At 34.0% G+C, this 26816-nt stretch overlaps 1 protein-coding gene across 1 annotated transcript in view; it reads right to left on the bottom strand.

The window, feature by feature from the left end:
* LOC145291912 (uncharacterized) overlaps positions 1-26816 on the bottom strand; it is an 82101-nt gene that overhangs the window by 32897 nt on the left and 22388 nt on the right. The window contains exons 6-11 of the mRNA XM_080137749.1: positions 21940-23346; positions 18169-18310; positions 14639-14709; positions 12428-12585; positions 9225-9418; positions 6718-6849 (exon numbers count right to left, since the gene is read on the bottom strand). Coding sequence (XP_079993875.1) covers positions 6718-6849; positions 9225-9418; positions 12428-12585; positions 14639-14709; positions 18169-18310; positions 21940-23346 — 2104 coding nt within the window. The remainder of the gene's footprint in view (positions 1-6717; positions 6850-9224; positions 9419-12427; positions 12586-14638; positions 14710-18168; positions 18311-21939; positions 23347-26816) is intronic.

Raw genomic sequence — 26816 nt, 5'->3', positions numbered from 1 at the left:
TCATAGTAATCGCTAGTAATGGAGATCTGGTTAAGTGTCTTACTTAAGGGGGTGATTCATCAGGAACTTGTTTATGTTGGACTTGAAGACATCAAAGTTTGACTCATGTTCAGGTAACCTACATCTAAAATTTCAAGTGTTTAGACCCAAAATTGGCAGAGGAGTTTCATAGAGTCTGCAAAGATCAACTCTTTCAACTTTGACCTCTTAGCAGCCAAATTTTCGCCCAAAAACTGATTAAAAAGCTTGTTGCATGTCTGAATACCCTTTATGTAAAATTTCAAATGTTTAGACCCAAAATTTGCTGAATAGCTTGCTAGAGACCGCAAAGGTCAAATCTTGAAACTTGAATTTTAACCCCTTGGTAGCCAAATTTTTGGCCCAAAACTGATTAAAAAGCTTGTTGCATATCTGAATACCCTTTATGTAAAATTTTAAATGTTTAGACCAAAAATTGGCTGAGAAGTCGAATTTTTTTTAACTTTGACCCCAGTTTTGACCCCTTAACATTTGTTTTGGGCTCAAATCAAGTTAAAAAGTTTGATCCATGTCCAAGGAACCTACATCTAAAATTTAAAGATTTCAGACCGAAAATTGACAGAGGAGTTTGGTAGAGTTTTCAAAGGTCAAATCATTGAACTTTGACCCCTTAACAGCCAAATTTCTGGTCGAAAACTGATTAAAAAGATTTTCCCAAATCTCAATACCCCTTATGTCAAATCTCGAGTCTGTAGACTGAAAATTGACAGAGTAATTTGGTAGAGTAATGTACACACACACACAATTTCACTTATATATATATATATATATATACATATATATATATATATATATATATATTAGTAATGAGACGATTCCAATATTTTTCTCCCCGAAGGCAATTGGAATGAAAGGTTTACCCGATACAAGCCAGTGTAAACTTCAACCTAATATTTACATATCAATCCCAACCAAATAAAAAGCTCAATACAAGTACAATAGGGAGTAGAGGTTGTCACAAGGAGAAGAAAAGAAATTAAAATTTAAAAGTAAATTTATTGTTCAACAGAATACTCCAAAAACAATTTTCAAAATTTATTTATATATATATATATATATATATATATATATATATATATATATATATACACACATATACATAAAAATGGAAATTTTTAGTTAACTTATGTATAATTACAACAAAATTTATTGTTTGACAAAGGAGTACAGACAATTATTAAAGTCTTTTCCTTAACCCATGGATTTTTAATAAATGGCTCATATGATCAGCTTAGAATATGATGTTATTAAAAAAAAACTCAGAATTCATTCTGAAACATCACTATTCATGGGATTTTGAAAAAATAACAAGTGTGAATGTTCTTTTTGGTGCCACTGTATGTGCTAATAAGCAAAATTCATAATTACCTATATCTATTTTGCTAACAATATTTCCTCTGATGAAATGGAGCCATTTATTGAAAATCCATGATTAAGGAAAAGATTTTAACTTTAACAATTATCTGTAAATTGTCAAGCAATAAATTTTGTTTTAATTATACATAACTAAAAATTTCCATTTATATTATTGCTCTACCTCACATATTGAACTTTCTTTACCTGCCTCGGATGGTCTTAGAAATATTGATACTAATATTTATTTGGACTTTGTTCACAGTATTATACAACCCGTATTCTTACTGCACTTCAATATTTCATTTGCATATATATATATATATCACTAAAATTTCTCCTTGTAAACACCCCGGATATCTTAGCATTAAGTGAAACTAACCTTCACTCCTCCATTCCTTCTAACCACTTTAACATGCCTGGTTATCTCCCACTCTACCGTAAGGACTCGGACAGACATATGCATGGGCTTGGAGTCTATATTCGTAACACCCTCCCCCTGACTAGAGAAATAAAACTAGAATCAGAGGACCAGGCCTTTATGTGCTTCAGACTAAATATGCAACACAATATTAGCTACTTGTATTTTCTGTACTCTAATAAACAAAGTCTCTGACAGCATAGATATAGCACTCTCCCTCGATACTAGCGCACAAATACATGTATTTGGTGACTTCAATGTCCACCACAGTAACTGGCTAAGATTCTCTAATCACACAGACATATCCGGTAGCACAACACATAGCTTCTCTATATCCCATTCCCTATCTCAGTTGGTTACATTTCCGACACGTTTCCCAGACCAGCAAGATAAACATGCCTCACTTCTAGATCTCTTTCTGACAACGGTTCCCAATGACTGTACAACAAATGCCCACAGCCCACTCGGGAATGCTGATCACGCTGTGATAATGGTGGAAATCAGCCTAAATTCTTGCCCTAAAACTGAAAACCCACTACTCAAAATAACGAGGTATTACAAAAAGGCTGATTGGGAAGCCATCAGGGAGCTCATCAGAGATGCCTCATGGCAAAATATCTTTACTCTTCCAGTGGAACAGTGTGCAAATGAGAACACTGAATGGTTCAAAACTGCAATTGAAGCACATGTTCCCGCACGGAAATTCTATAGCAAGCCCCACTCTCCCCAATGGTTTACTTCTGCTTGTGCGGCTGCCATTTGTCAAAGGCAGCATGCGTTCACAGATTCAACCGACATAAGTCCAGCTCAAATAAACAGAAGTTTATAGAAGCTAGAAATAATTGTAAGAGAGTGATAGAGACAGCTAAGACAGATTACTCTGAAACCACCGGAAAACGCATCGAAGCACAGAAATTAGGAACCCGGGATTTTTGGAAAATCTACAACAGCGTAGTTAATAATGGACAGTCAATTATTCCCCCACTATCAAACAATCATGAGGTTGCTTGCACGGCAACTGACAAGGCTAATCTGCTTGCCAGTCAGTTTGCCTAAAACTCCACACTGAACTCGGTACACCACTCACTCCCTGATTTTCCTCTGCGAACAGACGCCACACTAGACGATTTGAAAATCACCCCTTCTCAGATACATGCTATTATAAAAAACCTAGACACCTCAAAAGCATGTGGACCAGATTTCATCCCGGCTGTGCTATTAAAAAAATGCTCTGCCGAGGTTGCTCCAGTTCTCTCCAAACTTTACAATAAATGCCTTAACGAATCTTGCTTTCCCGACTGCTGGAAAACCACCTCTGTGGTACCAGTCTTCAAGAATTCTGGTGAAAGAACTGACCCACTAAATTATCGCCCCATTAGCCTCCTCCCACTTTTCGCCAAAATATTTGAGTCCTTAGTTAATCAAGCTCTAGTCCAGCACCTAACAGCTGCTAAACTCCTGACTGACAAACAATATGGATTCAGGCAAGCCCATTCAACAGCAGATATCTTAACTGCAGTTTTCTGAACGTATATACCATTCATTGGACAAAACAGGGGAGGGTAGAGCGGTGGCCCTTGATATATCTAAGGCTTTTGACAGGGTATGGCACGATGGTCTTCTAAGGAAAATTAGATCATATGGAATCACTGGAAGAATTCATAATGTAATTAAATCCTTAAGTAATAGAAAAATCAAAGTTGTCCTCGACGGTCGTACATCTAAACAATATGACATAAATGCGGGAGTACCTCAGGGGTCTATCCTTGGACCTCTAGTATTCCTGATATTCATAAATGACCTCCCTGATAAAATTGTTTCGGAGATGGGTATATTTGCCGATGACACCACTCTCTATAACAGATATGAAGGGAAAACAAATGAACACATACGCAAGGAAATGGCAGAAACACTAGAGGATGACCTCCAATCTGTAGTGGAATGGGGACAAAAATGGTTGGTCACATTCAATGCTGCTAAGACTAAGCTTGTTTCCTTCAATAACTACAAGAAACCTTCTCTACCACCAATAGCAATGGCCAAGAACACATTGCCTGAAAGTACTTCTTTTGAACTCCTCGGCCTAACGTTTACAGGGAATATGAACTGGAATAGATACATTGAGAGCATTGCCAAGGCTGCTGCAAGGAAGGTTGGCTCCCTCTACCATGCTAGAAAACTACTTACGCCTGACAGTATCCTATACCTCTATAAGGCCACCATTTGCCCATGTATGGAGTACTGTTGTCACATCTGGGCTGGTGCATCTGCTGCTTGTCTCTCGCTCCTGGACAGGGTTCAAAAGAGAGTCGCCAACCTGATAGGTCCTGAACTGTCATCTAGGCTTCAGCCTCTGTCCCAATCGACGAGATGTTGCATCCCTCTGCCTGTTCTAAAAATACTTTAATGGTGAATGCTCTGACGAACTGCAAACACTTGTACCTCCCCGACGTAACTACCCCCGACAAATCCGACAAGTTACTAAGTCTCATCCCTTTACAGTAGAGATCCATAGGTGCAAGAAAGCCTTTTACTCCAATAGTTTCTTCCCCAGAACTGTGGGTCTTTGGAACTCCCTTCCAGGATTCTGCTTTCCCAACTGCACTGATATGCAGAAGTTCAAGTGTAATGTTAACAAAGATCTTTCTACTCATCTCCCTTCATAATGACCCCACTAATTAAGTCCCTAATAGTAGCCCCCTGCTTCAAAGTGACACTGTGCCTTGTTTGGGGTGAAAATTGAATAAAATAAAAATAAAATAAAAAAAATATTCAAATAAAATCATAGCATTACAGCAACAATTTCATTTTTCATTAAAAAAAAAAAAAAAAAAAAAAAAAATTGACTTAATTATAGTGGGTGGAATTTTTTCCCAAATTTAACCCCAACTCGCAATATTTATTCTGCTCAGGTTGCGTTTGAAGATTCATAAGTTGTGACGTATTTGTCAAGGCATTTTTCTTACAGAACTACAAAACATTAAACCTCTTTTTTATTTATAGATCATATAGAATTAAAGCAACTTATTATTTTGGTTGCTAATTTACATATGTGTTTGTGGTGTATAGACATATTTACATAAATTAGATGCGGACGTTTTTAAATTTATTAAAAAAAAAGAAGAAGAAAGGCATCACAGTTTCTCCAAACACTCAGAGAACCATTAAAAAATATTAGAAAGTGATTAAATCAGCAGAATAAGAGAGGGCAATAGAAATATATAAGTAGCTAAGTGAGAGATGGATGACTTATTCAGTTAATTATAAATTAGGGCTAATTAAAACAATTGAAACAGTTATTTTAACAAATTACTTAATTCCAGAATTAAAATATATTTTAGCATGAATTTTGTGCCATCTATTATATCAAGAGCAGTTATCTATGTGTATGTGTGTTTGTATGTCCAGCTAAAAGTCAAAAACTACAAAACAAAAACCCATAAAGTTGGTATAATCTGGATCAGCATTGCCATGAATGAAGGACTCCAAAATTTATGAAAAAAATATTAATTCTTGGGGTGGAGGGGGGGAGGTAATTAGGTCAAGTTTCATCAGAGAGGAGTCGGTTTTTCAGTGTTATGTACTAGTTTGGAAAGAAAATGCCAATTCATTCCTCAAGGAATCTATTATATAAAGTAGAGTTGTGTGTGTGTGTGTCCAGCTAGAGAGGAATGGGCTTAACAGAAGAGAGACAAAGATGTAGAGAGATGGAAGTTTTAATGGAAATAGATTACTTTTGTCCCAGCTAATGCTGAGTAGCCCTGCTAGTTCACATATATAAGTCATGTTTTAAGGAAGCAAATGTTAATTAAGCTTTAGTATAATAATAGATACTAGTGTTGAAATTCCAAAGTTGAGTTCTTCATTATTTTGTATGAGTTATATAAAAATTATAAATTTACTATTAATATTTCCCTTGAAATAATAAATGTCTGTCAGGATTAATATTTTTAGTAGTGAGAAATCAGGTGACTTCATTTTTCAAAAAATTGGTGATAACGTACATACAAACACAAAATGTATGGTGCGTTATTACATATATTGAAAAAGACAAAAATATAACAGTTAATAATAATAAAACTATTATAATGATTAAGAAATATTACAATTAATAATTATAAAATATTATAGTTAATAGCAAGTGAAGCATGCATGTGAGTGCACAGTGAATGAAGCATGAGAAAAATGACTAAGTTCAGCATTTGCCCCCCCATTTAGCCCAAAAGTCCCCAGGGGACGTTAAATCCTGGTGAAAATGAACAAACGGTGCAGTGTTAGGCCTTAACATATGTAAATTTGAGTTCTGCACCATGCAAAAAAAGAAATGAATAAGTTCATTATTTGCCCCCCCATTTAGCCCCAAAAGTCCCCAAGGCCTTAACATATTTAAATTTGATTTAATGCCATGCTAAACAGACATACACAAAAAAATTTTGGACAGATATGGTCTTATAGTCCCAAAAATGGAGTGTTTTTATTAGCCCTAAAAGAGCCCCTAGGGCACACCCAAGAGTTATTGTGAAGTATAGACAAACAAAATTATCACTTAATTTTAACTTTTCAAAAAGTTTTATAAAAATCCAAAGCATCCATTTTTTTTGAATAAGCACAAAAGTGTCAATTTTAGTCATTTTAACCCAAAAGGCAATCCTGGAGATTTTCCGGAAAATTTGTTCTGTTACTTTTTTACTTATATCATGTTTAATGTTTGTGCAAAATTTCAAAAAATTCCAAGGTGTAGTTATTGAGAAAAGTGCGAACAGATGAACAAACAAACAAACAAACGAACAGACAAGGGTGAATTTACAGGTCCACCCTCTTTTTGTCAGGGGATCAAAAATGATTTTGGTTAATAATAAATATATTATTATGGTTAATAATGGTGAAAAAAAATATATAATTACCTGCTGTTGCAATCTGACATTGGATCTTGAGTAATGAAAGTGAAAAACTTTTCAATGCCTTCCGAGGGAATGAGAGGATCTTTTGACTGACACAGATTGTGAACAAGTTCTTTCATCCCTTCACGAGCAGAACTGGAATGTCAATTTGTTTTATTATTTTAATTACCTCAATGCAAACACGTTTTTATGAATATTTTTCATAAATAATAAAGGTATAACAAAAATGTTAATTCTAAGAGACATTTTATTTGCTTGAAGATTTCTAATAAAACAGAAAATCAGCAATCTTTAATTTGATTTGCATTAACACTGGTTGACAAAAAATAGACAAACATAAGAAAACTAAAAATTGAAAGATATATAAACTCATATTTATGGATTTAATTTTAAAGGAAATAATTCACTATAAAAATTTTAAGTGATTGACTCACCTTATTAAAATTTAAAAAAAATAAATAATATTGTGATTCCAGAGTCCTTTTAAACATGAAATGGAAAGTATATAAACATTATGTAATGCTAGCCTGGATGCCTGGCGTTGTCCGGGTGTTTGGGGGGGGGGGAGAGCAAAAAAAAGTGGTAGTAGGCAGGCATGCTCGAACCCGTACTGCGAAGGAAGAAAAAAAAAGTGACATCTTTGCCGTGGCGTCCATCGCCAAACCGAAGTGGCAAAGGTATAAATTAAGGCTAGTCAATCGAAAAGAGGGGGATGACTTTTGAAAATATTGGTCAAAAAATCGGCTTCTTGTAGAAAAGTACCCAGTTGAAGGTGAAGGAATTAATGTCTTAGCTAATTTTTCGATATTTGTCATCCAAAAGGTTGAGCTTCAAAACAATACCTCATGAAAATCCATCGCCTCTGTCAAAAGTTTTAGGCAGCCATACATACACACATTTAAACAGACAGGTCAGATTTATATAATAGACTAGCCTGGGTGTCCGGCATTGCTGGGTCTTTGGAAATGTGTGTTGAGCAAAAAAAAAGTGGTAGTAGGCAGGCAGGCTCGAACCCATATTGCAAAGGAGGAAAAGAACATGGGGGGAAAAAAAAAAACGTGATGTCTTTGCCGTTGCGTCCATCGCCAAACCGAAAGTGGCAAAGGTTTGAATTAAGGCTAGTCAATCGAAAAGAGGGGATGGCTTTCGAAAACATTGGAAAAAAAGCAACTCCTTGTAGAAAAGTACCCAGTGAAGGAATTAATGTTTTTAGCTAACTTTTCGATATTTGTCGTCAAGCTTCAAACAATACCAATTTCGTGAAAATCTATCGCCTCTGTCAAAAGTTTTAGGCAGACATACATAAGTACATACATACATTCATACATAAGTACATAAGTACATACATTTAAACAGAGATTTATATCATAGATGACGGAAAATAAATAGCAAAAACAAAATACAGAAAATTATATCTTATCATTCTGTTTATCAAATTGGTCCAGTTATATTTTTCTTTTGGAATTTTTAAGCATCATGATTAATATATTGTTAAATATGAATTTTTTTCCCTCCATTGGGAAATCAGAATTTTCAGTGATGCTATCACCTTTATCGCTCAAATAAAAAAATGTAATAGAGACAACACCATTACTTTTAAAAAAAAAGGAAAAACAGTTAAGTTCTTTCTTTAAAAACTAGCATGGGTGCCCAGCATTGCCCGGGTGTTTAGAGGTGTGTGTTGACCAAAAAACAAAAATGGCAGTAGGAAGGCAGGCTTGAACCCATACCGCAAAGGAGGAAAAGAACAGGGAAAAAAAAACGTGACGTCTTTGCTGTTACCAGAAGGGATGTAGGTTTAAATTAAGGCTAGACAATTAAAAAAAGGGGATGACTTTCGAAAATATCGGTGAAAAAAGCGACCCCCTCCCTGTAGAAAAGTGCCCAGTTGAGGGTGAAGAGATTAATGTTTTTAGCCAATTTTTCGGTATTTGTCGTCTGAAGGGTCGAGCTTCAAAACGATACTGATCTTGTGAAAATCCATCGCCTCTATCGAAGGTTTTAGGCAGACATGCAAATATACATACATACATTTATATATTGGTAGCTCAAATTTTCGACTCAAACCAATTAAAAAGCTTGCCCTATCTCTGAATACCCTTTTTGTAAAATTACAAATGTTTAGAACAGAAATTGTCTGAGTAATTTCGTAGAAAATTTGATCCCTATTATGTCCCCTTAACATTTGTTTTGGGCTCAACTCAAATTATTAAGTTAGATCCATGTCCAAGGAACCTATATCTAAAATTTCAATTGTTTATACCTAAAATTGGCGTAGGAGTTTGGTAGAGTTGTCAAAGGTCAAATCATTTAACTGACCCTTAACAGCCAAATTTCTGGCCAAAAACGGATTACAAAGACTTTCCCAAATCTCTATGCCCTGTATATCAAATTTCGAGTCTGTAGACTAAAAATTGCATGTAAAAATAAATGTTCAACATATTTAACATGCAGACCATGTCAGAGGATAAAACTACTAGCAATGAATAAAATAATTTCGGATGACTTACTGTAAAATGTCGTGCATCCGAGATATTTCCATATCTCTTTGTTCAACAGTGATTTGCAAAATATGATTTTTTTTCTCCGACGCTTCTAAGGCCAGAACTTTTTGTTCGACTTCCTTCTGTAAAATTTCAATCTCACGCAAATATTTACGATTTTCTTCCCAGTTCTCACGCCGCAAATCAAATTGTGTAGTTTCCTGGATAAAAAAAAAAAAAAAGTATAAAATATCTTAATTTCACTGTCCGTTCACTATAAAATTAAACTACATGGTCATTTCTGTAATCCATATTATTTTGATTTTTTTAAAGGTTTAATTTTCAGTGTGGGCGATGCTCAAAATACAATTGCAAATTACTTAGAACGTCTATCGAGTCATGGCTAACAAAATGAGAGTATAGATTAAAGAAAGGATTAGGTTTGAAATTCTGTGCAAATTCCTCAGAGTTCAACAAGTTTGGAGTTTACACCAACATGGAGTCATGCCTCGAGTAAGAGTGGCGAAGGACTTGAGAACCTTTGGTTCAAGAGACTGGTGCAGAGAAGACAAAACTAGTGACTACGTTTATTGTTGCTTGCATTAATCTTTCGTAGATTGCTTGCCATTACATTACATCAAGTGAAACATAACATAAAGACAGTAGTCTGAAGAATCCAAATAATATACAATAGAATACAGTATATGGTGAGAAGTAACACAGGCCTACATGCCCGAGATTAGTCTTTCAATACACATCATCTTTAGATTTGTAGTCAAAGCGAAACGCTGATTCCTCCAATGTTCGTCTCATTTGGCTTTGAAGGTACTAAGTGACCTTGTAGATACCACTTCTTCCAGCAGCTGGTGCCACACGTTCACCACACATTGAGAGAAGTGTGCACAAACAGATGCAGTTGCCTCCCTTCTGATGCCGCTGCTTATCCAAACACAAGGAATGCCCACGGGTCCTACAATCTTGTTTCAAAGGAAACATCTTGAGACAGTCCACATTGTATTCATCATGCAGATATTTGAAGACTTGAATGTCATCTCCTTTCATTCAGCAGAACACCAGAGTTGGAAAATGTAGTTGCTTCAGTCACTCCTCATAGGACAGATCATGCAGATCTGGGATCAATTTCGTAGCCCTCCTCTGCACCACTTCTATAGTTCTAATATCACGCATCTATTGCGGTGACCATACTGATGTGGCATATTTTAGCTTTGGACGCATCAGCGCCTTATAGAGAGACAGAAACAAACACATAATACAAATAATCAATCCTCATCTCAAAAATGTCATCTGGAAATTATCAATCAAGAAAATAAGTAAAATTGATATTTAAAAAAAAAAAAGTTGTTTTTTTAAATTGGTTTTACAAATATTTACAACATGGCAAAATAAATTTGTTTTAAAAATAAATCAATTTTTGTGAAAAAAAATGTCAGCTCATTTGTGTTTTTGTAAATGCTGGAATTCTTAGTTTACCTCCCTACCCCATTTCTATTGATAACTTTTCATGTATAACATAAAAATATTGCAGGTATTCTTGAAGAAATGAAAAAATATTTGAATAATTTATAACTGTCTATTTTCACTAAGAATTAGATCTAATTTATAAAACTCACTATGTGTGCGTGTGTATATATATGTGTATCTTTTCATTTTTTCAAAGTGCATCTTCTCAGAGATGCAAAGTTGCAGAGCAACACAAGACAGGTCAAATGATTGCATTTTTTGTGGATCGTTGTTTTACGTGTTTTTAGCCGGTAAAAATAGCTGCTAAGGAGTCTAAATTTTAAAAAAATTGGAACTTGGCAGGCGTAAATCAACTAAACGTGTTATTTGTATGCACATGCAAATATATACATTCATACATTAAAGTCAGTTCATTTTAACTATTTCTTATCCATCTGACCATAGCTCAAATAGTAACAATTATGGCTGGAGCACTATGTTTTGGTTTCAAGTCTAGCTGATGGCAATCAAGTCATTTTTTTTTTACTTTCAAAATCACTGCTATATATTGGGTACAACATAATCTAATATATAAACGTCTGTCTGTCTCAAAATTTTCAAACTATCTCCTCCAAACCTAAAAGTCGCAGAGCGGCGCTAGGAGTTTCAAATAATTGAATTTTTTTACAGGCTATTCTTTTATGGGTCTTTAGCCGGTTAAAATTATTTTTAAGGGGTCTAAAATGGGTCAATATTGAAAACAAATCGTTAAACATTTTGTATATTCATTTTAGTTTATTTTTAATCAGTTTATATGCATGTCACGTTGATACAGTGGTAACGTCACCAGCTTTGAATGCTACAGTTTTGGTTTCAATTCTAGCTGGTGGCACTTAAATACTGTTTTATACTTTTAACATCACGACTCTATAATAATATACATAAGTCTGGACAAATTAAAATATCATATTTAAGCAGATTTTAAGCCCGGGCAAAGTGTTAAGCATGTCTGATTATTTAGTTTGCCATCTTGGAGATATTGGATTTGAAGAGGACTGTTGCAATCTGAAGAGAAGCAGTTCCACAGTAACGAATTTCACACTGCAATTTCTTGGAAAGAAATTGTTCATGAAAATTTTATTTTATTTCAGGCATATGAAATCTGTTGATATAATAAAATAAGTTTTTGAAAAGCCCTCCCCCACTTCCAGTTTGCTGCACTTCCATCTTGAAATGTAGAAAAAAGAAAAGGGGAGTAACTCATTACGTTTAAAGAGTTATTGCCCTTTGGTCGATCTTTTATTTTTTTAATAATAATAAAATATTGGGTATTTGGTGCTTAAAATAGGTATAATTCTAAAAAAAATTACACCTATTTTCAAAATAAAAACACAGAAAAAAAAATCTTTAAAAAAAAATTTATAATATATGTACCCGTACCAGAATAAAGATGTCATATTTCAAAAATCATCTAAATTGATCAAGCATTGTTTTTTAACTAAGAAAATCAAATTTTTATGATAAAACAAGATATTATGTTTTGATCCGCCATGTTTAATAAATTAGAAGACAACTAAATTCAAACGTTTGAGATTAAAATCAGCCTTGTAATGACTAGTTTCCTATTTAAAATCACTAAAAATTTTAATTTCTATCGTTTGAATTTAGTAAATTACTTGCCCAATTTACATGATTTTTTGAATATGACTTCTTCATTCAAAATAGATTTAATTCTAAATAAGCACCCTATATTCTTATATATTACTCACCCGTTGGTCAAGGTCTTTGATAAGACGTTGCCTTTCCATTTTAAGTAAGTTCAATTCTTTCACCAATTCTTCATGTTGATGCAAATGCTGATGTTTGCCAAGCTTCTCTTCATCAACTTTTTTTTCAAGATTCAGAAATTGCAATTGCAATTCCAATGCTTCAAATAAAAATTTAAACGTTTTTGCTTTTTTTTTTAGAAAGGAGTACCAAAACAAAAAAGAAAAAAACAAAAAAAAAAAAAAAAAAAAAAAACATGGTGCTTGTCTGGTTAGAATTTCCCCTTATATTAAAAAAAAAAAAAAAAAAAAAAATCTGTATGATGTATGTATAGTGATAAGACGATTCCAATATTTTTACAGGATTTCAATTCAATTACCAATTCCGTACTAAATTCCCAATTCCAATAAAATTACTGATTTCAATTCTTTATAAATCTCTAAATATTTAACTATAAAATGGTTATTTTGTTCAGATTATCATTAAAACATCTTAAATGTGCATATATTTTCTCAAACGTTAAAAACACACTTGTGAGGGGATGATCTATAGATTTTAGTTTTACTGCAAGTTTAAATCAATAAATATTTATTATTTTACTACTACTACTACCAACAGTGGAAGATCTTTTTTTATACAAAATCAAATTTTAAAAAATAATTCAAGGAATTGATTTTGACATCGAAAAATAGGTGCAAATTTTTCCGATTTCAATACACCAAAAAGTTTTGATTTTTCTGATTCCCGATTCTGATTAATCGTCCCAACACTAATATGTACCCATGTCGGAAAAAATTATCATACAACAAAAATTACATAAATTGATCAAGTATTTTTTTTTTTATATATATAAAGAAAATCATTTTTTTAGCAAATTTAAGTTTTTCTAAAATCTCGCAAGTTTGAATTATTTGGAGTTATCACTCTTGTTCCTTCAGATTGTTTTTAAGATAGCGTTGCGATATTGTCTCTCATTTAATTTGATTAATTTTGTTTTTTAGGATAGGAGGAATTTTGAACAAGTATCAAAATAGTTTGGCTATGGTTCAAATTTTGACAGAATTTAAACTTACAGCATTTTCAAATTTGATGCATGATGCTTGTTGATAACAATAACAAGCATGCACAATTTAAGTCTGATACAAGTTTGGAGTTATCAATGTTTCCATGGCATAACTTTGGAAATAATGGCCCATCCTTACATTGTCAGTTGGAGGTATGCAGTCAGTGGCTATGAACGTATTCTTAACAAATCATTTAGATACCCATGAGAGAACTTGAATGCCTACTAGACACTGTCCTCAAATGTCCAATGTCTCTCTGTATAAAGAAATCTAATATATAAATGGCTATATGTCTGTCTGTCTCCATATTTTCAAAGTATCGCCTTTAAAACTAAAACTCACAATCATACAGGGTGACCCAAAAAACGGGCCCCAAATCTAATTAATAAAGTGTATACGGAGCCCGTTTTTTTTTTTAGCCAATTGTTTTTAAGGGGTCAATAATGGGTCAAAATTGAAACATTTTGTACATTCATCTTAGTTTATTTTTAATCAGTTTATATGTATGTCACGTGGATACAGTGGTAATGTCACCAGCTTTGAATGCTACAGTTTCAGTTTCGATTCTAGCTGATGGTACCTAAATACTTTTTTTTTACTCTTAAAATCACGATTCTAATAATATATATGAAATCTGGACGAATTAAAATATCATATTTAAGCATATTTTATGCCTGAGCAAAAGCTGACTAAATATTGAAAATAACAATATTCAAAATCTAAATAAAAAACCCTCGGTCTGGCTACCCAACACTGGCTTATACAAGAAGTGATGCACTTTTTCCAAGTGATGTTGCCTATAGGAACAGCATTAACATGGGCATTCCAGACTAGATGAATTCTTGTTCTGGAATTAAGTAAAAATCAAAAGAAAGATATTATAACATAGTTAACTGGTCCATAAGTGAGAGGAAAATTTACTAACTCAACATTTAAGAGATAAAAGAGGATTACAATGAAATATTCGAATATTTATGCATTTCATATAGAGATTAATTGTTAACTCCAGGAAAAGAGCTCCTTAATTTTGGAGAATTTGGACTGAAGTATGAATATTGCACATCAGTAAAATTAATGATAAAAAGAGTGGCACAATAAGTGCATGTTAAAAAAAATCTTAATATTAATGGAAAAAAATTTTTTTCTTACTTTGTCTCCTTCGGTCAGCTTCAAGTCTCTCCTTTTCCTGATTGGCTTCTTCAGTAACAATACGTAAACGTCTGAAGTAAAAAAAAAAAAAAATGCATTTCATAACACAATCATGAGTACAAGGTGCCATCAATAAGCTTCCAGACTTTTATTCAGAGGAGCACTTTTATTAAAAGTACACACATGAAACTCTAGTCCCCTTCGAAGTGATCTCCTCCAGCTGCAATGCACTTGTATCATTCCAACAACTTCTGGAAGGTGCTATAGAAGTCCTCATGTGTGAGCGTGTCAATGATCCTCATCACAGCCTCTTTCATGTAAATTGTATCATAATGACAGACTAAGGTTTACCTTGAGCTTAAGAAATTACCAAAAGTGACAGGGAGTAAGGTTTGGACTATAGGGAGAGTGAGGAACTGTCTTGATGCTTATCTTGGTCAAATAGTCTGATCTCTTCTGAGCATGCTTGGGACAAACTTTGCACAAATCTTCCGCATCTTTAGTTCCTCATGAATAATTGTGTATACAGTTCCCACACTGACATCAAACTGTACTTATTGTCTCTATAGACACATGACCGTCCTTATCCATAAAATTAATTATTTGGCCAATCAACTCTGGTGTTCTGACTTTCTTACTCCTCACACATCTCTCATCATCTATTTTATCTTTACCTAATAAGCAAGAGAAATGTGAATGCTTGTCCAAAATTCTTCCTCTGTGAAAAGCAAGAATTAGAGAAAAATCTGTATGATGTATGTACCTATGATGGAAAGAAAATACTGTACCAATAATAATTAATCAACTAGTTTTATTTTTATAAAAAGAATCATTTTTAAATAAAATTGAGTTTTTTAAATCTCTCCTCTCCCCATGTTAAGAATGGCTTCTATAATCTAGCAAATTTGAACTACTTGAAGTTTTCTCTTGTTCCTTCAGACTGTATTCAAGATGGCATCATGGTTTTGTCATCTGTAGTTCAACCATAAAATTTGATTTTCTTGTTTAAAAATAAAACTACTACTTGATCAACATACACATACAATATTTTCTTTCAGTCACGGGTACATACATCATACAGATTTTTTTTTTTTTTTGTTTTAAATATGGGGAGAATTCCGGACAAGCACTGAAATGTGGTATATCCAAATCATTGGACTAGTAGAACCCTATTTTCTAAGCCAAGAGTTCGATTGTTGGTTTTACATATTTGAAGAAAGGAAAATCTCTATGACATATGTATTCATGACGGAAAGACAATCACCTTTCACTTGTTCTGTGGCAGTTGCCGTTAGTCTTTTTCTTCCTTTCTATCCTTTCCTGTCTTCCACACATTTGACAACCTGCTCACCTGAGTGTTATCTTTGCTGTTATCTTTGGTGATATTAGTAGCATATTTTCCACTTTGGTATTCTGAGCGACGAACAAACCAGCATGAAATTTATTCTGCTTGTATTCATCATGTAGTAAATCTTAGGCAATAACACCTGGCTTGGCCATGGCTGATTTCCCCCAATTCGGAGGCTTGCCCTGGCCACAGGCACTTAGTCATTGAAGTTCTTCCAAACCCCTTCCGCCCTGGCCGGTGATCTGCTTCTAGGAGATCCTTTGCTCAGTGGTGTAGAGCTATTGATAGAGGTAGTACCTTTGTTGCTCAGCAGCTGCTTCTACCTAGTTAGGAGGACGGGCACCATTGGTCCTCATCTAACTCCTGAATCACTCACATGCTGACTCCAAGCGTCATACCCCGGTTCACTGCTTCAGCACATGGGCTAAACTATGTGAGAAGATGGTGTTGACACTGCACCAGTGGCAAGAAAATACTGTACAAAAATTACATAAATCGATTAAATAGTTTTATTTTTAATAAGAAAATCAAATTTTAGAGCTAAACTACAAGTGATAATCTCATGACGTTATCTTGGAAACAGTCTGAAGGAACAAGGGAGATAACACCAAAAATCGAAATTTTGGAAAGCCATTCTTAACATGGGTAGGGGGCATTGAAAAAACTCAATTTTGCTTAAAAATGATTTTCTTGTTAAAAAATAAAACTACTGGATAAATTTATGCGAGTTTTGGTGTACAATGTTTTTTTCCCATCACAAGTACATGTATCATGAAGATATTTCTTTAATTTTTTTTCATAGGGGGTGAATTTTGGACAAATGCCAAAAACTGCATTAATACTAAAACAAGTTTGAATGGATTACATCCCTTGAATTTAACACCTTGGTCATGGTTGTGTTAACTAAACAAGGGAGAAGCACAAGTATCATACAGATTATTCAATCAATGATCTTTCCTTTCCACAGATCTCAAGTACTTATGCAGAGAACAATCTGTTTTTCTGTGAATGTTTCCTCAGCACCTTCCGGCAGCTGACATAAACCACCGGAACATGGTTAAAATGGTCAGCCAATAGTTGATCAATTGGAAAAAGTGGTTGCACAACATTGCAATTGTTTGAAATTTTTACAGCAAGACAGTGTCATTGGTTCGGAACACAAAGTGATCAATTGGAAAAATTTTCTATCAGACATTGGCAAAGAGTACTTAAAAAAAAAAAAGAAAAAAAAAAGTCTACCTCAGAAAAAAAAAAAAAAGTCGATAAAAAAGTTTTGTCATAAAAATAAATTTTTTTCTATACCCCCCCCCCAAAAAAAAACACTCCTTTAAACAAGTAATATTTCTTATGGGAAAAAAAATTTTCACTTGTTGCTACACATTTTTACAAAATATATATTTATGAAACTTACTGTATGTTGATATTTTGGTGCTTGTTGAGAGAAAGGCAACAGATTGATTTTTAAATATCATTTCAAGAAAAAAAATTACATGTCGAAAATAATAATATATCCAAAATTATAAAAATTAATTGAATAGAAAGTTATTTATAGTTAAAAGGAATTTTTTAAAAATTGAGGAAAATTGCATTTTTCATATATATTTGAGAGTAGACAGTGGTGATATCAAAAAGGGTACATAACTAAGAACACATTTTATATTACATCGGTATCCAACTTGTGTAGCTTATAGTGATATTTTCTTTCTTTTTTTTTTTTTTACTAAAAACACAATAGCAGTTGTTCTACTCAATGAATTTTCGTAATTTTTGTATATATTACTATTTTCGACATGACAAGTAATATTATTTTTGCTTAAAATGACATTAAAAAAAAAAAAAAATTGATGTCACTTCTCTCTTGACAAGCACAGATTTTTTTTTGAATTATTGTATTTTTATTTTCTTCATTAAAATCCCTATATGATAAATGTTTTCTATCAGGATGTTTCCTTTTTTCTTGCATTTCAAAACATCAGCGCCTGCAATATTCCGGCAGTTTATGTAAGCTGCCAGAATATGTTGGCGCAATATCCACAGAAAAAAAAGTTGTTCTCTACATGAGTACTCAATATTTTGTAAGAAGAATGACAAACCATTTATTTTACCATTGAAAATTCAATACAATAATACATTTCAGTGACAATGAACAAAAAACTAAATGACTAAAATAAAATAAACTGACCGTCGTAATTGGCTATTTTCATTTCGTAGTGGTTGGAGAGAGAGTCCGATTTCTGTCTGTAAATCAAATGTTTCACTCAATTGAGGCAGAGAATTGACAACTTGTTGGATCTGTTTCACTAGTCTGTTAATCTCAGACTGATCTAAAAGACAGAGAAAGAACTTTAAAGTATTTCAACATTACACTTTGAAAATTTTAAATATACAAGGTACCTTCAATAAGTTTCCAGACTATTTTTGTACAGGCATTTAAAATTGTTGTAGACTCTTGAAAATTCGGTATTTTATTGCTATACATCTTATGAGATGATTGACCAATTTTTATGATTTCAGGTTCAATTGAACAGCTACAGCAGAAATTGGAATACATCCTACTGAAGCCTGATTTTCACTGCTATTGAATTTCCAGATTGAATTAGCTGTAAAGTTTTTGACAAAGAGTTTGGTTTTGTCCAATGCTGACAAAATTATATTAGGTCCATTGATGATGGTTGGTATAGAGCACACACTTCTAATCAGGACCCTGTTTGTTATTTGCCAAAATTGGTAGGAACCAAGCCTGCTGCTCTGCTACAGTGAACTTGACGGACTGAGCATACAACTCAATCACATTCTTTATTTCTTTTACAGTGGTTGCTGGCAGTCCTGAAGGCGGTTTTAGTCTTTAGAATTGAATGTGAGATGCACAAAAAGCAATAGAAACATTTTGTTTTAACAATAACTATTAGAAATCAGTTAATAAATATTGAAGTTTCAATTTCTTTACAGTGTTCTAAAAAGGTTTTAGAGGACACAATATGAGCATAACCTCCGATTTGAAAATTCCAATATTTCAAACTTGCATTACATTAGATCTATAGTCATTAAACACAAAATAAGATTTTATAAATTTCAGTTTCTTCTGAAGATACCTTAAATTTTAGAAATTTTTTAGAATTAAAATCATGCAATGGATTTTTATCAAAATTTAAATAAGGATTCTAGATAGCAGCATTATATCCTCTTGACGGGAATTAATTTTACCCACCCTGGGACAGATATTCTTTTAGTCTAATATATAAACGGCTATAGGTTTGTCTGTCTATTGGTCTGTCTGTGTTTCCATATTTTCAAACTATCTTCTCTGAAACTAAAAGTCGCAGATCGGCGCTAGGGGCCTCAAATGATTGGATATTTTATAGCCCATTCAATTATGGGTCTTTAGCTGGTTAAAATTGATCTTAAAGGGTCAAAAATGGGTCAAAATTGAAAAAAAATCTTTAAACATTTTGTACATTCATCTTAGTTCAATTTTTAATCACTTTACATGCGTGTCACGGTACAGTGGTAATGTTACCAGCTTTGAATGCTACAGTTTTGATTTCGATTCTAGCTGATGGCACCTAAATATTTTTTTTTTTTTACTTTTGAAATCACGACTATAATAATATATATGAAATCTGGACAAATTAAAATATCATATTTAAGCATATTTTACGCCCAGGCAAAGCCCCCCACCCCACCCCCACTAGTCCCAAATACAATGAAGCAAATAATTACAGAATTATATTTTATATTTTTCACACTTTAATCTATATAAATAAAACAGTAGACATATGCATGTGTGTCTGTAAATATTTAATCAATAAACTCTTAAACTACTGGTCACATAACATTGAAACTAACAGGAAATAGTCATCATACACCAAGAATGGTTTATAATGAGTAAAATCTTTGTTTGGATGGATGAATAATGCATACAAACATATCAGCAAGTTGAAATGCAAAACTAGTAGTTTCCAAGATATGAAGAAATGTTACTTTTAAAAAAGTGGGGGATTACTTTTCTATAATAAATTAAGGTATAATGAGCACCCACTTTATGGCCACCTGTTTGTTTAAGAAAAAATATCTTATGTGTCTCGCCCGCCCCGCCCCCCCACCCAAAAATGTAAACACCGACTTTTTGCTGGGTAGAGGGGGGGGGGGCAACGTGTGAATGCTCGTTTCACGTAAAATTGTGTTGATTGTACATTGCCCCACCTCCCTCCGCACCCAAAGAGGTGGCCATAAAGTCGATTGTCTGCCCTTGTTGATCTTGCATTCTCATAATTACTAAAAGATGTCGCTAGTAGTGTATCATTGAAAATCAACATGGCGTCAAATTTTTCTCCGATAGAATTTGTCATAATATTTAATTTTTTTAAATAAAAAAAAAAACTAGATCAATTTACATAATTTTTGGAATGACATCTTCATGCTTTGACAGGTACATACCTCAAAGCTTTTTAAAGATTTTTCTTGAAGAATTTTTTATAGGCCCAGTCGTAGACAAGCACCGGATGAATAATGTGTACAGACATTGAAATGCAAAATGTTCATTTCAACTTGCAGACATATTTCTATTACTTTTTCTGCATACTCACATCCGATTCATTTAATAGTGAATCGTATTTATTTCTCAATATCTACATCAGTAGAGAACACGGCTGGAGCACTAGATATTTTGGTTTCAACTCTAGCAGATGGTATCCAAGTCATATTTTTTAAAAACTTGGGAAATCATTACTATATATTAGGTACAATATGATATTCAATAGAGAATTGGCTCTGCAATAATAAATACAAAATCTGCATGAATTAAAATATTTGAACATATTTTCCAACTGGACATGGTTGGGCGCCCTCAGCTAGCATCAAATAAATATCAATTTAAAAATTTTTTTAAATTGCAAATTTTGCAAGTAAAATAATTTCATTCATTTATTTCAGACTAGAAAGGACACCTGACATTGCCCAGGATTGAATGAGAATCAACGAATGTTCCACACTTCCAATACTTTTATTGTCATCAAAATCAGTGAAATTGCCCATTTTTTAATCAAATCGATTGATTGCCTGCTCTAGTCAGGAACCCACTGCATTGCACTGGGAGGAAGCTTCATATGTCTCTCTAGTCCACAATATATTGTAGTGTATATTTCACTGTAGAGAACATATTGTTTATTTTATAAAACTATTTTTATATAATGATTTCAGTTCAAGTTTAAAATGCGAAAGTCAAGTATCATGGTTCAATTGTGCTCTAAACAGAATCATTAATTTCAAAAGAAACCCGTCTTATCAAAGAAGATATTGTTGATGTTATCTTCTCTTCTTAAATGCACTAGTGATGTTAGGCTGTATAAGGATGTTAACTTTAGTCAAAATTGGACTGTTCCTTCTTTAATCGGATTTTTTTCAATTATTGATTTTCAATACTTTGCGGAGGCATTTTGATACTAAACCTAAGAACACTCCCAGACAAAGATTTGTTTAAAAAATTTTTTTTAAATTGGCCCAACTGTTTCAGAGTCCATAGGGAATAAACTCAGACAAAGTGCCTTTTATATATAAGTAGATATTTAAAAATTTTAATAAACAGATACAGCAATCTGCTATAGAACATTTATCATAAGATGTATGTAGTTTTTGATTAATACAGAATGTATCAATTTTGGTCAAAGATTTCAATTCAATTTCCCGTTGATATTTTTCATGGATAACAATCAACTTTGAAAACTTCAGATTAGCATAAAATGTTGAATATAAAGATTCTAGAGTTTGACAGAAGGATTCCAAAGTTTGACAAGATAAACCTTAAGAAGGTCAGAGGTTACACTGACCAATACATTGTGAAGATAACACTCAAGATGAGAAAAGTAGTCAGAAGAATCAAAATATGAATTTCTCAATGTCTTTTTCTGAAGTCGTTTTCACGAAATAAAACTTTATAGAAATTTGTTATACTCACTTGTTGTCTTTGAAATTTCTTCTAATTCGTTTATCATGAATCGAAGGGTTTTAGCGCCAGCCAAAGCCTCCACACTTTGCCACTGTAGAGGTGGAGGATCATGTATGTTGGAACTTGGATGTTGGACATAATTATTCTGATAACGAAAACTGTCAGAAGTCTTATCTTTTACACCTTCATCATCTGAAATCGAATAACATAAAGGTTCAGAAGAGGCAGACATATTTATAGCCGCAGCAGCACCTATCATTCCAGGAAGATTTGGACGGTCTGTCTTATTTAATGTAGGCAGATATTCCTGTGAACTTTTGCATTTAGTTTGCGTGTCACTATCTCTAACAGGTTCTTCAAATGATACAAGATTTTGTCTTTGCTGAGCTCTTGATTGAAGATCCATCGGAGCAAATGGTTGACCAGGAGAGACTTGTGTCTGATGTGGTTCAGTCTGCATTAAATGGGTTCTCCCTGAATCTGTGGCCTGTTCCTTCTGGTTCATAAAAGGATCGTTCTCAGTTGTTGGCACCGTGATGTACTGTAGTAATGGTACACCTGGTTCGTTGTAGAGTAATCTCTCGTCTTGTGAATATAATTCAAAGTGGGCCTCAGGAGAAGTAGTTGCAAATTTAGGTGAGGATGAAGTAAAATTAATCACATGTTTAAGCAGCGGATTCTGGGAAGATGTACCGCTTGGAACTGATTTTGGTCTCGGATTTTGAGTATCAGATGATTGTGAAAACAGATTTGCATTTAATGATTGCATAGAATGAACGTTATCAGAAATATCCGGTGTATTTTCATTTACGGGAAACGCAGGAGATTTACTTCTTGTGTGTCTGCAAGAATCTTCAACTGTTTTTTGCAAATACGCAGTCGGATTCATTTTGGAATCATTTACCATTTCTGGAACATTGCAGACAATTTGATGAAAAGCGGAATTCTGCGATGGTAGCAATTTTTGACTCTTCGAAGCAACTTTGTTTACTTGATGGATAGAGAATGATACAGCATTCTGCTCCGTCGTCATAAAAGAGGGAACATTTAAAGAAATTTTGGATTCAATTCTGGATTTCTCGCGATCTAACAACAGTTTATCAGAACTGGATTTGGTTTTGTTTGGCTTTGACTGAGAATTTAAAAGGGTTTTTCGTTGGGCAGTTTTTGCCTGGTTTTGTACGATTTGTTGAAGCTTTGCAGATTTTGCTTTCGGGATTATTTGTGGCAGACGTTTTTGGTTTGATTGGTCAGCAAGAATTTGGTCAGATAATGAGTGTACAGCAACATTTTCTGGCTTTATGTGTATGGGTGTGGCTTGTTTTTCTGGATCGGGTGTCGAAGTCGATAGAGTCCTGTTAAAGGGCACAGTAGTTGCTATAGGATACGCAACATAACGGATTCCTGTTGTGTCTTCTAAAAATATAAAAAATAGATTTTATTAAATATAATAACATTTTAATATCTAAATGTATGTGTAATGCGAGTGTTAAAGATTGGCTTAGATCTGATGGCCTAAGAGGAAGATTAAATCTGGACAATATATTTTTATTTTACTACTGTACTTAATTTATAGTATGCTAGATTTATGTACTACTAGCCTGGGTGCCCAGATGTTTGGAGGTGTAAAAAAAAAAAAAAAAAAAAAAAAAAAAGTGGTAGTGGGCAGGCAGGCTTGAACCTGTGATGCGAAGCTGGAAAAGAAAGTGAAAGAAAATGTAATGTTTTACCGCTACGCCATGACGTGACTGGAAATGTAAAGCGTTCAAATTTAATCAATTAGTCAATCAAAAAGATGACTTACAGAAATGGCATTGCTTTTAAACCTCCCATGAAGATCATTTTTAATGTGGGGGAAAAGCAGCTCCCCCTAAAAAAGGGGGCACTCTGGCAGTATCCAAATAAATAGTAATTGTCTCAGTATGAAGGATTTCCCCTACATAAATTAAGGACCAATTACAGAACAGATACTACCCGTCCGGAAGCCTGGGAGTTGTTGGTTGCATTCGATTAGTTTCGCTCTATTTATACAAAAAAGACAAACAAACACTCAAAACGAGGGAATTTTTTGAAACTCGATCAAAAAAAAGATAGAGATAATGTCCATTTGCAAATCAGAGATATTACGATCCAGGAAGTATAAGAAAACTTCTCCTGGAATCTAACCGACGCAAGAACCCCAATGAAAAAAGCCTTTCGTGGACATACACAAACGCTCGCACCCATTTTGCCTTTTATATATTAGACTAGCGGGGGTGCCCAGCATTGCCCGGGTGTTTGGAGGTGTGTGTGTGTGTAGATCAAAACAAAATGGGCGAAGTAAAATAATAATAAAAAAAAAAAAACAATGTTAAACTTCTTTAAAAAACAGTGAACATGATGGTAAAAAAAAAACACATGGGGGTGCCCGGTGTCGCCCATGTGGTAAAAGAAAAAAAAAGTTTTGGTAGGTAGGTAGGATCGAACCCGGAACCTTGAGGTGACGGTGGAAAAAAATCCTGACATGTTACCCACTCGCCCATGATGGCAGAGTAACAGAAAAGTATGTAATTTAACAATTAAAACTTAATTGACAAGTGCGTGCATTTAATGAGGTCAAATGAAATTCCGCAGTTAACTTTTGCCGTGAGGCAGCTTTTTTTTTTGTTTTCTTTCCAACTTTGGCTGTTTGTTTCCCCAAGATGTTTGAGGGGGGAGGGTCAGCTTCCTATAAAAAGGGGAGTGTTCCAATGAATAGCAATTGTCTGATATAAAGGGTTTCCCCTCGCATTGATCAAAAGCTGATTGCTTTCTGGACGTTCCCGGCATGGAAGCCGGGAAGGATTGCCTTCGCTTCAGATTAGTTTCAGTTTTATACGAAAAAGCTAAACTAACACGAGAGAAGCTAAAATAGCAAGAACTTTGTAAAAGTCAATGTAAATAAATCTAGACACGATGCACGTTCGCAAATCGTAGATATTATTATCTAAGGGGTATATAAATAGTTTCTAAGAAATAGTAATCCCCCCCTCCCCAAGAACTCCCCTCTAAAAAGCTTTTGCTAGACATACAAAAAAATGTGCACACACATTTTGCCTTTTATATATATAGACTAGCGGGGGTGCCCGGCGTTGCCCAGGTGTTTTGGAGGTGTAAAAGAAAAATTTTGGTAAGAAGGTAGGCTCGAATCCGTCTTGACGTGAAGGTGGAAAAGAAAGGGAAAAAAGAAGCTGGCATCTTGGCCATGAAGGGAGAGGAATGAAAAGCGTTTTAATTTAACGATTATAAACTTCATTGACAGGTGGATGAACTTAATGAGGTTAAGCATCATGCCATATGGGGAAACTTAACTTTGGCTGCAAGCCAGTGTCTGCGTTTCCCACAAGATGTTGGTCCAAATGAATAGCAATTCTTTGTCATGAGTGCCAAAGAGCTGTGTTTATGCTACGGATTCTGTTTCGCTTTTATACTGAAAAGCCAAACAAACAGGCATATAAATATCATAAAAATAGCGTGTAAAAGTCAACCCAAATTAAAGATACACGCGAGGCCATTTTGTAAATCATAGATATTATAATCTGGGTACCATATAAAAGGTTCTAAGAAACGGTAACCGCTTCGAGCGCCCCCCCCCTGAAAAAAAGCCTTTGCCTATAATACACAGGAAATGCACGCACACACACACACATTTTGCCTTTTATATATATAGATGAATTATAAAGATTCAATGTGTTAGCTGTTGAAATGAATCTGATATGAACATTCAAATTTGCACTTCTGATTTACTTTTATACATTTTTTTTCAAGAAGCAAGTAGATTTTGCTCCATTTTTAGGTTTCATCTAATAATTATTGTTTCCATGATCATTTATTTTCATTTAACACAAGATGAAAAATTACATTTGTAAGGATTTTTTTCATTGGTTCAGAATTTACATATTTAATTATACAAGGTGAAATTCGGCTTCTAGAGCAATAGCACACAAGATGGAAAATTTTCTAATTTCCAAAAAACTTCAATAAACATAGATAGAATGAGTTTTTTTTTTTTTGGGGGGGGGGGGGAGTACCATTTATCCCGAGACAAATATGCGGTTCTTTCAATAAGTTTCCAGACTTTTTTTTGTGCAAAAAAATTGTTAGACTTGAAAATGCAGTACGTTATTCCTATACATCTTATGGAGATGACTAACCAATTTTTACGATTTCAGGTTCAAATGAACAGCTACAATAGGAATTGGAATACATCCTAATAAAGCCTGATTTTCAGTTGGTGAATTTCAAAAATGCAATCTGGGCATGAGGACACTTTATAAGAACGATATGCAATAAAATTCTGTTTTAAACTTGGAAAAAAATGCCACAGAAACATATGGAATGCTTCAGACTGCTTTTGTACCATCTTGCCTGAATCGAGCATCAGTTTTTAAGTCGCATAAGAGATTCAAGGAAGACAGAGTCTGTAAGGGATGATGAGAGGTGTGAGAGGAGTAAGGAAGTCAGAACACCAGAGTTGATTGGCCAAATAAAGAATTTCATAGATAAGGACCATCGTGTGTCTATAGAGACAATAAGTGCACAGTTTGATGTCAATGTGGGAACTGTACACACAATCATTCATGACGAACTGAAGATACGGAAGATTTGCGCAAGTTTGTCCCAATGGTGCTCCATCCTTATCACAGATTATTTGACTAAGGTGGGCATCAAGAGAGTTCCTCACCCTCACTATAGTACAGACCTTGCTCCCTGTGACTCTTGGTTCTTCCCTAAGTTTAAAGAAAACCTTAGAAGTTGTCATTATGAGACAATAGAAATGAAAGAGGTTGCGATGAGAGTCACTGACACATTCACACAAGAGGACTTTCATGGAGCCTTCCAGAAGTTGTTGGAATGGTACAACAAGT

This window comes from Euprymna scolopes, chromosome 13, assembly GCF_053919585.1.
Source record: "Euprymna scolopes isolate OS-2025 chromosome 13, ASM5391958v1, whole genome shotgun sequence".
In the NCBI taxonomy this organism is placed as follows: Eukaryota; Metazoa; Mollusca; class Cephalopoda; order Sepiida; family Sepiolidae; genus Euprymna; species Euprymna scolopes.
The sequence above is the reverse complement of the archived record's forward strand: the minus strand, read 5'-3'. Positions and strand labels throughout refer to the sequence as shown.